Source organism: Pleurodeles waltl, chromosome 12 (assembly GCF_031143425.1).
Source record: "Pleurodeles waltl isolate 20211129_DDA chromosome 12, aPleWal1.hap1.20221129, whole genome shotgun sequence".
NCBI lineage: Eukaryota > Metazoa > Chordata > Amphibia > Caudata > Salamandridae > Pleurodeles > Pleurodeles waltl.
In genome coordinates this window covers 189,067,141-189,081,130 of record NC_090451.1, presented here as the reverse complement: position 1 = coordinate 189,081,130, position 13,990 = coordinate 189,067,141, and the positions used below count along the sequence as shown (strand labels likewise).

Here is a 13,990-nt window from a genome sequence, read left to right as displayed (position 1 = left end):
AGTTGATGTTTTGAACTTGTGCCCCACACCACCTCCCAGAGAACCATGTGACTGCTTGCTCATACTACGGTAAAACTCAATTGCAGAAAGAGTCTCACCTGGTCCACTTCGCAGAGCCATAGTAGGACAGACCCTAGAACACCAGTGGCAAACAACCTCAACCAAGGTTTGGGACCAGGTGCTGCTGTCTGCCATATGGTCCTCCAAACCAGGTCTGACAACCCAAAAGTTTAATTTAGCTCACATGCTTCATCATCCTAAGAAAATAACAAATTGATAAAATAAAAAGTGTTTACAATTATAAGTGCCTGGCACCTAAGGGTGCAAGAAACTCCAAACAAAATCATCTCAGATAAGTGCTTAGTTCCACCACCTGCAATTGTCTCCATGTAGCCTTTCCAGTCCCTACACTAAACCCTTAACAGCATCACTTTCATTATCTTAAACAGGAGAGCTTTTCTTGGAAAGGAAGTCAGAATTCCAGTGCATGGCACTAGAACCTACCCAAAGTGTGCATAAATTCACTGGTTATTTCTTATATCACGAACCAGCAAGAGAAAAATATTTCTTGAAGATAATGGTGCATTTTTGCAAATATATACCTCTGCTCTATAGAGTACATCTATTAAACGCTCACCATCTATTTTAAGCACAGGTCCGTGTCCAACAAAAAGGACAAAAAAAAGTACTTACTGTAGGCAGAGACTGGCCAGAAGTTAATAATCAGATTTCTTTATAAATTGTACAAAGCTTACTCATTGTATTGGTCAAACACCAGTGTCCGTAAGCCTGAAACCCTTCCAGAGGCTGTGAAAGTGGGATGGGATGAGAGAAGAGATTCAAGAGCAGGACTGAGATTTGCTTAAGAGGCTCTGAAAACGGGTGGGATTTCCCTACTTCCAGTTCTCTCAAACAAGAGTGCATAAATAAGGGTCGCTTTTACCCTTTATACATTATCCCATCTGTCACAATGTGTAGCAACTATTTACAAACCTTGAAGTTCTTGCACAGTTGTCATTAAATGTCTGCATACAACTGGACAAAAGCGCACACATCCCATATGAAACAAAATGAACAGATCAGATTGATATTTTTCATAGTTTAATAAATCAACATCTTGAAATGAAGATGGGGCTAATCATGAGAAATAAAAGTTAACACAACCAGCATACATGTTAATCTAAATATACAATAAACTTTAGAAATGCAGCTATATAACAAGTAGCTATATAAAATGTTTTTCCCCCACAAATTTAGTCAATTTTGAGAAAACCTCCATGATTCATCTGGCTTGTATAAAACTTTCCAAAATCCACTCAGACAACTTTTGCGTCAGGCTGAAACAAAGAAAATAGAATTTAGATATTTTCACAAACAAACAAATCTAATTGGTTTGTAGCTTAACATATATGAGAACTCCATCATATCAAAATAGCGGGCCATTACAAGGGTTCATCGTCAAAGAAAAAAAACTAAGAAAATCCACAAGTCAGCAAAATGGCCAAAAACATTAAGAAATTATACACATACATATATAAATAAATATATTTTTAAATGGAGAGGCCAATCATCTTCAAGTGCAACAGGCACATCCCAGTTCCATGTGACCTAGGTGTGATTTTCCTTTTGACACTCATACGGTGACTGATACAAAGCTCATTTAACATCTGGCCCATTACTAATAGCTCTTCATTGACTTCCTAACCTACTCCAAATTCTATTGGACCATTTAATCAGTTTTAGGAATAAAACACTCGGGTATAGATTTCTAATTGGGTAAAACTGCTTATGACAACAGACGATGTTAATTCCCAGGTGGGGGCAACAGCCTAGAAACCGAAGTACCAATCAGGCCATACAAATGTAACACTTCTAGGTTATTTCTACATAAATTGAATTTAACACATGCAAATCACTATAACCATCTATTTATTGACTCAAAACTGTTTGAAGTATAGGGTTTAACTTTATGTCTAAGTATTACAGAACAGACCTTTGTAAGTTCTTCCTCCTCTTCAACTCCTGCTTGTGTCATGAGGTCTGCAATGTTTTTCTCCAAATCATCAATACGCCCGCTCATCTCATCAAGTACCAAAGGTCAAAGAAAGCTTATATAATTAAGTTATGTAGACATACTTTGCATACCTTGACACAGCTTATGAAACATTATGTGCTACTTTCAAAATGAAGACCGAGTTTATCATTAACATCCAACACTGTGCCACTTTTAAACAAACTTGAAAAAAACTTCTTGGAGCCCAATAAAATAAATGCATTTCGGGCCGACATTGTTTCTATAACACTTCTCGCCCACTAGTGAGGAAACATTATCAGAAACTCAGAACCAATCACAGCAAACCTGGACAATATTTAACATTATGGAGTAGGCAGGATATCAAAGGGAAACCGTGTGTTACATACTCCTGCCACTACAGAGATGTTCACATTCACGTAATGCCCCATCCTGTGTGCTTCACTGACAAATTTAATAATTTAATTTGGAAAGTTATTAATTTCGTTTTTTTAATGACAATTATTTATAAATTCTCGCAGCACCTCATTTGCAGACATCGTTGAAGCATTTGGTGAATGTTGGTCTAAATAACAGCACTGAATGATGTGATGAAGATGCTTTACAGTTAACAGCAACATCTTAAAAAAGGAGTTCTTTAGACTATGATGGGAGGCCTGCCTGCTCATCAGGTCAATGGAGTGGCCTCTTATTCCATGGCGACGGAGAAGCAGCAATGTTTAGAGCTCTCCGTCTGGCTGGCTTTCATCTAAGTAGATGATGATATAAACATTTTATTTATACGCAGTTTTAAAACAGCCTGGCAAATTAAAACTGTGTGCTCATACTATAACTAATTCTTTATAAACCTGGCAAAAACCATGAATTTTTGAAGGAATCAGATTCAATTCTATAGCCCATTCTGACAAGAGAGGAGGCTGCCAAGAGGGTAGTCCATGCTTTAGGGCCTGATTTACAACATACAAGGTGCTGGATCCAGCAGAATGAAGTAGGAGCGACGGGTGAGGGAAAAACAGGCAAGGAATGAAGTATATATGTTAAAATTCAAGCAGACAGACACAAATAAAGGATATTTCTGCCAATTATCTGATCGGACATGGTTTGAAACTTGTCTTGCATTTGTTGAAGCAGCGTCTGCACCTATAAGCGAAAAAAACAATAATATAAAATTAATTTGTAGCTGTAAAAGAAAAAATGGTAATAAAAGTGTAACCATATAGAGCCCAAAAGTCAGAGAAAGGGGGTCTATCGCTACATCATTCATATTTTCCCTACTAAAACTTCCCTTTTGAGTTTTCTAACTCCACCTTAAAGTAAAGATAATTTATTCCTCTGCAACAAGCAGATCACCACAAAATTTTCTTTCTTGCGTTTCGAATTTAAAATAGCCAGATATTTTGTTTCTGTAAGTACAATTCAAAACAAACATTAACGTTACAAACTAACCAGAGTGAGCTTTCCTAGAATACTCTACAAAGAATGGCAGCTATAAACATTATGCTGACACAAAAACCAAGAGGAAGGATACGTTCACCAGAAAAATCTTCCAACAAAAAGGGGTTACCTCCAGGTTTTTCCCCTCATCAAAAGTCTTTTCCTTAGTTTAGATTTTACAGAATGAGTTAGAGATAGAGTGCGAAGAGACGCCACAATCAGTGGATCTGTAAACACTGATCTGCAATAAAGAAGTCCTCTCATATTGTCAAAAAATGAACAATTTCAATAAGCCAGAATCTGCTCAAATAAGGGAGTCAAAATAGCCTTTACGACGGGGTGCTGGGTTAACGTGTGACTAAAAAGTAAAGTGGCAGAAAATGAGTTATGTGTACCCATATACCATACAACTCCCAGTCAATTTTTTAGGCAGTAACCATGTAGATTTGACTGCGTCTAGAACCTCCTGAAATACTCTGATGGGCCTTCAGTTTGCAGCTTTTTTTTAACCTATATAGAGGTGTCATAATGTTGTGGACCAATTAAAATGCTGCAAATTCCTGACCAATATTCAAATAAGGTTTTTAACTAGAGAGATCATAAAGAAGCTTGAAGTGTTCAGAACCCTAGTACACAGGAGAAATAAGATAGATCTGTAACCAGAAGACACAAAGTTGAAGGTCAACTAACTATTATACCTAAAGAACAAATATTACTCCTTTTGCCACGGCTAGGCCAAATGGATGCAACATCACAGCCAGAAAAACATAGCAAAGTGGCAATCTAGCTCAACCTTCCGCCCTTGCAATTTGAACTTGTGATTTTTATGAATTTAGTAGTGGCCTGTATATTTGATTTCCCTCACAAACGTGGCTAGTGCATACTGCCGCCCCCCCCAAACTAAACACTGATAAAACTAGGACCGAGGTCAGGAAACAATCAGATGGTCCCCAATTAGTGGAACAATCATTCTTTCCTTGGCACAGGTTCAAGTGAATTAGGGTTATATATATATACACACACACCATCCCCCACCCCACCCCCCTTCTATGTAACGGTTCTGTGGAGTTTCCTAAACAGAAGGGAGCTGTTCAAAAGTCTAAGCACACTAACCACCAGACCCTATGTAACTCCAGTCAAATGCAATGAGAAGCTACAAGTTGCTAAAGCTTCACTGCCCAAGGTTCCACAACAGATTCAGCCTAATTTATAAAGTCCAGCATTTGAGATAAAGAGGTTACATGTCTTGCTTTATAACCACACTCTAAATAATAATTTAAAAAAAAAAAAAAAAAAAAACCTCACTAGCTGATGAAGGAACAGGCAACACATGTTTTGCCCCCCTACGCAGCCGAAAGCCTGGGGCTTTCTCAAAGCTGTAAAGCTCAATGGCATATATAACTGATAGACCCTTGGAGATCATTAATTTAAGAAAGTGTTGCCATCACCCCTTATGATAATACGCAAATTGACAAGTGAAGGAGTAATACCCCAGTGAGACTTGAAATGGTAAAAAGAATGGTATACAGTACAGGGACACCCATAAATACTTTTTCCCAGGTTAGGGCTGCGAAGCGACAGAGATAATGCCAAGGTGCATTTACCGGGATAAGGAGCATCCTTGGAGGTAGGTAAATTTAAAACAGAAAGAAATGCCTATTAAAAGATAAGCGAGTATGAGTTTGAGTGTAAAACTTGGAGGGTGAATGTGGCATGTGGAAGATGTAGGGATTTTAGATAAGAATGAAAAGGTATCAGAGTTGTTTTAAAAGTAACTTACCAGAGAAATGAAAATTATAGTTCGTATAGCTATATATCTTTATTGTCTATTCTTTCTCTACATACTCATCGTACGCTGTCTAAATTCAACTTCTATATTGTGTGTCACATCAATACTAGTAAGCATACCCTCAAGGTACATTTAACCTTCGTATACTTTTACGGTATAGGTCCTTACAGTGTGCACATTTTTTTTGCTTTTTTTTCAGCTCACTACTTGGTAGCATTATATGCATGGTGCCCCTCCTACTGCTACCCAAGTATCAAAACATTAGAACCATACCTTTGACAGTCAAATGTCTTTACCTCGTACTAAATGTCTGTAAATTTGCTTTAATTACCAGACCAAATTGAAAGTTAAATAGTAACATGCACAGTGTTTTTCACAAGAGCATGTAATATTTCATCTACCTCATATACTTAGGATGAACTGAACTTATATTTTACACACAGGCACACTGGAGGAAGAAAACCAGGCTCTTCAGTACACTTCAAAAGGTGCTCTTTGATTCAGGGAGATGTCACTGGAAAGGGGCCTGGGCACATCTCAGGAAGGAGATGGGGCTGATAAGAAAATCATAAAGAGTAATGTTGCAGCCCTGGGGTAACCTTTTGATGCACATATCACTTTGACTGACATCCAGGTGTGAACCTCTAAACACTCCCATTGCCTGTGTTTGGGGATATCAGATTTAGAGTTTTTCCTGCTGTAACAGACTGCTTTCTAGAGAAAAGGCAGGGCAGAGGAGTAGACACTTCAAAAGGAAGCAAATCCCCGACACATTCATCAAAGACAGACCCTAAATCACATTTAGTGTCTGCAAATGTACTATAAGAAGGGGAGCGCCATGTTCCCAAAATTGTCAACTGCCAAGCAGACAGTCTGGTTGTGCAATGAGGCGAAGCTCTGCAAGACATCTGCCTGTGACCAGGACTGGAGGCTAAGGCCTGCCTGCCTCCCAGCTGGATGAGTGGACATCACTCCAGTACATCCAAGATAGCCTACCCTGGAAGCCTGGAGCGCCAGTGTCGGTCAATACTAGAGTGCTCGGTGAGGAAGAGAGAGCTGGGGAAGCAAAGTCCACTGGAGGATCCTGGCGAGCGGATCCCCATCCAAGGTGAGAGAACATGACGGCTGCACTCTATGGGTCATTTTTCGGTGCAGATTCAAATCAGCGACCCCATAGCCAGAAAGGGCCACTCTGAAGTTAGCTGTGGTGGTGCCAATCTGGCTGTCACCCGCATGCAGAACAAAATCAGCAACCTTGTATGGTAGTCCGCCCTAACGATTACTGATTCTACTATGGTCATATTTGTGATTGCCAGATGGTGGAATTTTTGGAGGAAAGGAGGTGCCGTCTGAAGTGACTCAGCAGGCTAGGAGAGTATTTCTGCCACCTGGAACCCCACGTCTCAAATATGCCAAGTTAAATTTAGTACATCTTTTGTCATATTTTTGCATCACCTTCACCTCGTCCCTATTTCGAAGTTCTCAATAAAGAGCATTTCATCTGGTGAGCATGAAGGACATCACCTATAACTTGTGACATCACACAGAATACTGTTGCTCAACGTGGGAATAAAACTGTTCCCCCTTTTGGCCAGCGGAGTGTTGACATCCCATTTTGTAAGTTTCTTCCTGCACCAGCATTTCATCTGGGTCTCCACACTACTTTCCTCCACAAAAAGAAATCACGATGCCAGCAAGTGAGCATAAATTATTGATCAAATTAGCACTGCAGCAACGAAGAGCAGGTTGGCTCCTCTGCCACAATCCCTGAGCATATATTTTCGTCGCAGCACAGGCATATCAACATATTATTTTGCCAACAACTTCTTAAGTATTGAAGGCACAAAATATCAGATCTTTCTGGCATAAGCAGCACATACATATATTATATTCCAACCAGAGCCGGTCGCTACAAAAGGTGAAAGCCACTCTATTGTGGTAATTTCAAACCCATAGGCGAAAGCAAACTCTTACGTGTCCTGATATTTGGCTAGTTTCAGTTTCCATTTCTCAAAATGTCACAATACGAAATTTCCTAGCTATCGTGAAGGAAAGTTTCAATTCTATTAAGGACACGGAGGCGAGGATTATGCAGATCTTTCTTCACTTTTAATTAAACAGCAAGTTCAAAGTAAAACAAAACATGAACAAAAAAACTACAAGTTCCATGAGCCCGCCGCCATGGTAACGAGTATCCAATGAGGTGCACTCCTTCACGTTGGTATAAATATCCCAAAATGCGTCACACTTCCTCGACTTCACTGCGGAAGGAATCCTGGTAGAGTCAATTGGTCGAAGTTTCGGAACCTACCAAAAGAGGTATAATTAGATGCAAATCCGATAAAACACAGATACATACCGACTGCAATAAAGTCATGAGCCTTAAAATACCTCTAAATAGAATGTAATCACATCTGAAACAAGTACTACATGATGTATATAGAATATGATCAGAATAACAATAAACAAAATGTACAAACTCAAGTATACTACCTTGTTACGCAGGTAGATGTAATCGGGAGGGGACATACCAGCGTAATGTATGTGGGTGGGATAATCCTCGCCTCCGTGTCCTTAATAGAATTGAAACTTTCCTTCACGATAGCTAGGAAATTTCGTATTCTATCACAGGACCGGAGGCGAGGATTATGCAAGTTTAAAGCTTACTCACCACAAGTGCGGCTGCTTCATGAATTGGTTTAAAGTAAAACTTCTTAAAAGTAGACTCTGAAGACCAATCAGCAGCATGCATGATGTCCTCCAATCTGCCCCCCACTTGTATGGCTTTGGAAGCCATAGCTCCCCGAGTAGAATGGGCGCCAAAAACTTGAACATCTACTCCTGCCTCAGAGAGAATCCATCGAATCCATCTGGCAACGGAAGGGGAAGAAACCGCCTTGAACGGTTTCATTATAGAAATCAATAATTGCTTGACACCTGGAGGTCTACAAGAACTGGTTACTTCCTCATAGACTTTGAGACATCGAACCACACATAGCTTCGGGGAATCAGGAAAAGCGGGATAGGATACCGACCTGGTATTAGACTTTGTCCTCCTTGCAATAGTAAACGTGACTCCCTCTGGAGTAAAGACACGAGCGGAAATATCCAATGCTCTGACATCGGACACTCGCTTACAGGAAATGAGGCAGAGAAGCATGGCTAATTTGGCTGACAATTCTTTCAGTGACAAATATTGGTTGTCCCGCCAAGAGGACAAGAGATTAAGAACTAAGTTCACGTCCCAGAGTTCCGAATATCTGGGTTGCGGAGGTCTGGAGAGTCTAATACCCTTAAGAAGTTTACAAATCCAGGGATGCTCCCCGATCAGGAGATTGTTAAGGGGCGGGTGGCCCGCCGAGATGGCCGAACGAAAAGAATTGACAGTGCGATACGCTAAACCAGATTCCCCTAATTCCGCAAGGAAATTGATGATGTCGGTAACACTGGCCCCCATGGGATCGCAGTGTTTGCCCACACACCAACGAGACCATCTGTTCCATGCAGATCTATATCGTTTGCATGTACCAGGGGCCCAGGCCTGTGCGATGAAGTTATTAGCTTCCTGCGAAAGTCGGTTGTCTTGCCAACGATGCCGGAAATCTTCCAAGCTATGAGGGAAAGATGACCCTGAAGGACTAGAGGGTGACAGAACCCCGACGGATCCAGGAGTATTGAGGGAAAATGTGGGAGGCGAAGAGGACACTCGCACGAGAGTTCCAACAGGGTCGGGAACCACGGCTGTGACCTCCACCAGGGGGTTATCAGAACCACTGTCGCCTCTTGGCGGCGAACCTGAGCCGCAACCCGCGGAATAAGGAGAAACGGGGGAAAAGCATAACCCTGAAGGGTACCCCAATGTTGGAGAAACGCATCTACTGCCGCCGCTCCCGGATCCGGCCGCCAGCTGAAGTATAGGGGAAGTTGAGCATTCCAACGAGACGCAAAGAGATCCACTGAACAGGGACCCCAACGATCCATGATCGGCTGAAAAACCGAGCGATGTAGTCGCCAATCGCTGGGATCCTGGAGAAACCGAGAATTCTAGTCTGCACATACATTCTGGGTTCCCGGAAGATACTCTGCTGTGACTGAGATTTGGCGTTGAAGGCAAAAATGCCAAAAATTCTTCGCCAGTTCCGCTAGGGCTCTTGATCTTGTTCCCCCTAAGCGATTTATGTATTGTACCGCCGATACGTTGTCCATCCGTAGTAGAACAACACATGAGACTTTGTCTCTCGTGAGAGATTTGATCGCAAAAGATCCCGCCAGGAGTTCCAGGCAGTTGATATGCATGGTTAGTTCCTGCGGGGTCCAGCGTCCCCCGAACGATATGTCTCCGCAACGAGCCCCCCATCCCTGGCGACTGGCGTCTGATTCGATCACCAGATCCGGGGCTGCACCAAAAATGGCCCTGCCATTCCATGCCTCCATGTGGTCCACCCACCAAAACAACTCAGTCCTTGCCTCTGGAGACAGGGAGATCAACTCGGAGTACGTGACCCCTCGGCGAAGGTGAAACGCTTTCAAGCGTTGCAGGGCTCTGTAGTGTAGGGGACCCGGAAAAATGGCCTGAATCGAAGAGGAAAGCAGGCCGATCACCCTGGCTAATTGACGTAGTGAAATGTGGTCTCGTCGAAGGAAATTCGAACATGTGAATACCTGTGGGGTGAAGGGAAGTGAAGGAAATGGCTCCCTTGTGGAGAAGGGCCTGAACCTCTAACTCTATGAGCTCTGAGTTTTCTGCCGAGAACACGATGGGCAGAGGCAGTTTCTCCTGAAGTGGGGTACCCCAGAATTCTATCTGAAAACCTGAGACAGTTTGGAGAACCCATGCGTCGGAGGTAATGCGCCTCCAATTGTCCTTGAAAAACCTCAATCTCCCTCCAAAATTTTTTGGGGAAAAAGGGATAAGCCTTACCAGAGGGACCTCCAGGGGCGTTAGATGCTCCTCGCGTGTTTCTGGACCCTCTGCCTCTTCCCCTGCCTCTGTTGGGGAAGAAAGTTCCGTGTCTGCCGTCTCTCCAACCGTTGTTCCGGAAGGAACTGGGGCCTTGCTGGAAAGGACGGCCGGAAGAGCGACCCCTGCCTCGCCTGGCCCCGCCAAAAACCTTATTGGGAAAAATCTTTTTAATGGAAGATTGCGCTTTATCCAAAGCCGAAAACGTAGCCACAAATTTCCCTAATTCTTTGACAAAAGGGTCGCCAAATAAATTGCCTTGGGCAACAGCCCCTGCCTCAGAGTTAGATAGTTCCCCTAATTTGGGGTCAATTTTGATCAATAAAGACCTGCGTCTTTCTGCAGAGATGGCACAGTTCGCGTTGCCCAGGAGACAAACAGCTCTCTGAGCCCATCCTGCGATGATGTCCGTCTGTAGGGGAGTGTTTGCTTGCCTGGCACGCTCCGCCAATTGAATAATCTGTGTGAGGGGACCAAGGACGTCAAGAAGTTTATCTTGACATGCTCGCCAGGAGCGGTCAATCCCTTTTTTGGGATCCTTGGTATACTTGGCAAAAAACGTACACATTTTAGGGTCAATATCAGGTGTAAAAGCGACCTTATCCGATAAAGACGGGCGTGGGCACTCCGCCCGTAGCCGGGCCCGCACCTCCTTGTCCAGAGGTTGCCTAATTTTGCTGGCGACATACTCAGCCACCTTGTGGTCTGGGCGCCACTCCGAAGAACGTGGATGGTAGATACCCTCCGGCTCAAACATATCGGAGTCAGAATCAGCGCGATCCGAAGGATCTGGTAGGGTAGCCCCAGGGCGCCAAGGGCGACCCGAGTCGTCATCCAAAGATGATGAGTCCTCATCTGAACCTCCCATGAAGCCTTTGGGGGATTCCAAATCAGGGTTCCATAGGTGGTGAAGCTTGTCACCCATTACCCCGGGCAAACAGCCCTCCCGGGAGGGTAAGCGCGTATGCGCGCGCGCACTCTTGGGATGGGAAAAAAACTCGCCCTCCTCCAGGTGCCCCGCGTCGCGCTTGCGCAGTTTCCTGGGAGCCGAAAGGGTAGAGGAATCACCCTCCGCTCCCGTCACACCAAACATGCCCGTACCTCAGGACACCTGTTCAGTAAGTTTAGCTACAGTATCCCTAAGAGGGGCTAAAGCGTGGGAAATAGCCTGTGAAAACAAAGTGTCCACCCCGGGGGGGAGGGTACGGTGAGAGGAACCCTCACCAGGGGACATGTTGGGAAAAGGTTCATTCTCTTGAGAGGAGTGCATAATGAGGACTTGGACAGAGTGTACACCCAACAAAAAATATGATATATAGGGTAAATCCCTACCCACTCTGTCACTGTAAGTGCAAAAAAAATAATGTCTTCCCTAATGGGGTAAACCTTACCCAAATGGGTGTCACAGGTAGGGATAAAACTGTACCGAAGGTACAAACGTTATATTGAGGGCAAAATCCTCAAGTTGGAAAGAAAAGAAAACAAACGCGAGGCGCGAGAGCTACATGCTCTCCGAAAAAAACAGCGTGCGCGCGCCCTCTAGTGGGCCCGACGTGTATTTAAACACGCCCAAGGAAAGGAAAATGAAAAAACGCTCGAGCGGAACGTTCGTTCCGGCGAACGAAATAATACAGACAATACAATGCAGCAGAGACGCGCCAAAGCAATAAACAGAACCCCCGAACCGGAGGCAGAAAGGCACTTATCTGGCTCACAGCAGTGAAGAAAGAGGAAGTGTGACGCATTTCGGGATATTTATACCAACGTGAAGGAGTGCACCTCATTGGATACTCGTTACCATGGCGGCGGGCTCATGGAACTTGTAGTTTTTTTGTTCATGTTTTGTTTTACTTTGAACTTGCTGTTTAATTAAAAGTGAAGAAAGATCTGCATAATCCTCGCCTCCGGTCCTGTGATAGAATTCAAAGCCATACTCGGTTTCACTTTCTTCTGTGTGACAGAGTTCAGATCCCCGGGATAGTAGCCATTTTGTAAAGAAGACGTTAAAAGGCAAGAGTCTTAGAAATACTCTCCCTCGCTGATTCTACTGAGAGTGAAGCACCCTCGACCCAACGAAAGTGACAATCATCGATTGGCGATTTTACTGTAGTTTCACTTTCAAACAGTAGACCCAGTGGTGAAGTGCAGAGAACAGTGAGCGATTTGGGGACGTGTTTAGTTACTCGGTTTTTAACGTGGTACACACTGGACTAAGCATTGTTGCCATGTGGGAAATAAACGGTTTATTCAGTCGTAATCAGCGACTGAATAAACGGAATTAATTATTTGTTACTCCGGCACCATCACAAACAATTTGCACGAGAAACTAAAAATAATTCCGTTAATGCACTGTGATGTAGCATAAAGGAGATCTATAAGGAACGATGAGGGGCTAAGTTGAAAAAAACGAGGACCACTCCCATAGAAAATAGGGATTTTTAGAAATAACGAGGCTATGTAAAACAAGGACGAATACTGAATGATAGGTGATATGGACCAACAGAACAATCAATTACAATCTGTCTTATATTAAATAAAGCTACCCAGAATGTTCCGAGTCCGGTGTTGATGTACCTAGCGTTGGCAACCATAGCAATCCGGGACGATACCCCCCCCCTCACGGGTCCCCACTCGTTCCGGTGCCCTAGTCTCGAGCCGAAGAACCTTTCTTACCACCGCTGTCAGGTCCTGAACGCTTTTGGGGTCGGTTTCAGCCATGTCGCGGGCCCGCTGTTGCTCTGAAGAGCGCTAAGGTGGGTCCGTCAGAAGAAACAAATCAGGAACAGACGCTCTACAGCCGTTCTCTGCTGACAGTCCTAGCAACAACCGCTTACTCCCATCTCGCGAGAACACGACTGGTCTCCCACACATAGATCACCTGATGACTCTGCCGTTACCCAGGTGCCCCTGAAAGTAGGGTTTTATTTCGCTTTTGAGACAATTGCGTAGTGCTTCATTTAATAACAAAATATATGGCAGGAAGTCCAATTCAACTCGAATCGTTTCCAGGATGAAACATTTCATTACTTTGGGATTATTAACGATAACTATTTTTGTAAAATTATTTCTGCAGGTTAAAACAAAATGAAAACACATTTTCTGATAAGAAGTGGAGCTCAACACAATACTACACATTCTTTTGAAGAGTTTATTCTTCTCGGAAGCCTACTTTAAAATTTCAAGATGGCCGCTTTATTAGCACGGGAAACCACATACATATTATTGTAACTTATGTGGGTAACGCCAAGTAAGTATGGCCCAGGTGGTTTCGTTATCAACCAATTCGAGCGTTAAACGTAGATAGAAGTGTGCACGTGCGTCAATAGGGAGAGCTTATTGAGGGGCCTTGCTCGGTCTTCCGAGCACGAGCTTTTCCATCAAAATGTTTTAAATGTAATTTCCCACCTTTATTTTTCAAGACAACGTGATAGTGTTTTTTATGCTGGGCTATGTACGCTCTGGGCGTTCGCGGAAGTACTAGGTGTTGGTCCTTCCCGTGGATATTTTGTTAGATTGCACTTATTTTGTAAGCACAGAAATAACAGTGGTTAGAATGGATCTCGTTAAATACCGCTTTAGAAAGAGGTGTCACCCAGAGGTACTAGAGGTAGGAGAGCCAACAAACTAAATTGGACAGCCGAGGTAGGGGTTTGGCTTGAAGGCTCTAAGAGTCTGGGCACGAGCCGAGCCCTTAACAACTTTACCTCGGAAACCGCGCAACAAACATCATGTAAAACCGTGCGAAAAGCTCTTAAAAAAAAAAAAAAAAAGTATT

At 43.3% G+C, this 13,990-nt stretch overlaps 1 protein-coding gene across 1 annotated transcript; it reads right to left on the bottom strand.

Annotated features, from left to right (window-relative positions):
• Positions 1-1,084: 1,084 nt before the first annotated feature.
• Positions 1,085-13,084, bottom strand: HSBP1 (heat shock factor binding protein 1). The gene is made up of 4 exons (XM_069217010.1): positions 12,889-13,084; positions 3,106-3,172; positions 1,994-2,088; positions 1,085-1,337 (listed from the first exon to the last, which is right to left on the bottom strand). The coding sequence occupies exons 1-4, from the start codon at positions 12,931-12,933 to the stop codon at positions 1,317-1,319; spliced, it is 228 nt and encodes a 75-aa protein (XP_069073111.1). The 5' UTR covers positions 12,934-13,084; the 3' UTR covers positions 1,085-1,316.
• Between the last annotated feature and the right edge of the window lie 906 nt (positions 13,085-13,990).

What these genes read in the sequence shown, in the direction of transcription:
- HSBP1 (XM_069217010.1), bottom strand. Translation starts at nt 12,933, where the DNA reads ATGGCTGAAACCGACCCCAAAAGCGTTCAGGACCTGACAGCGGTG. An exon ending in CGATCAGATAATTGGCAGAA is followed by an intron (nt 2,089 to 3,105) that starts ATATCCTTTATT and finishes GACCTTTGGTAC; the next exon opens with TTGATGAGATGAGCGGGCGT. An exon ending in AGGAGGAAGAACTTACAAAG is followed by an intron (nt 1,338 to 1,993) that starts GTCTGTTCTGTA and finishes TCTTTGTTTCAG; the next exon opens with CCTGACGCAAAAGTTGTCTG.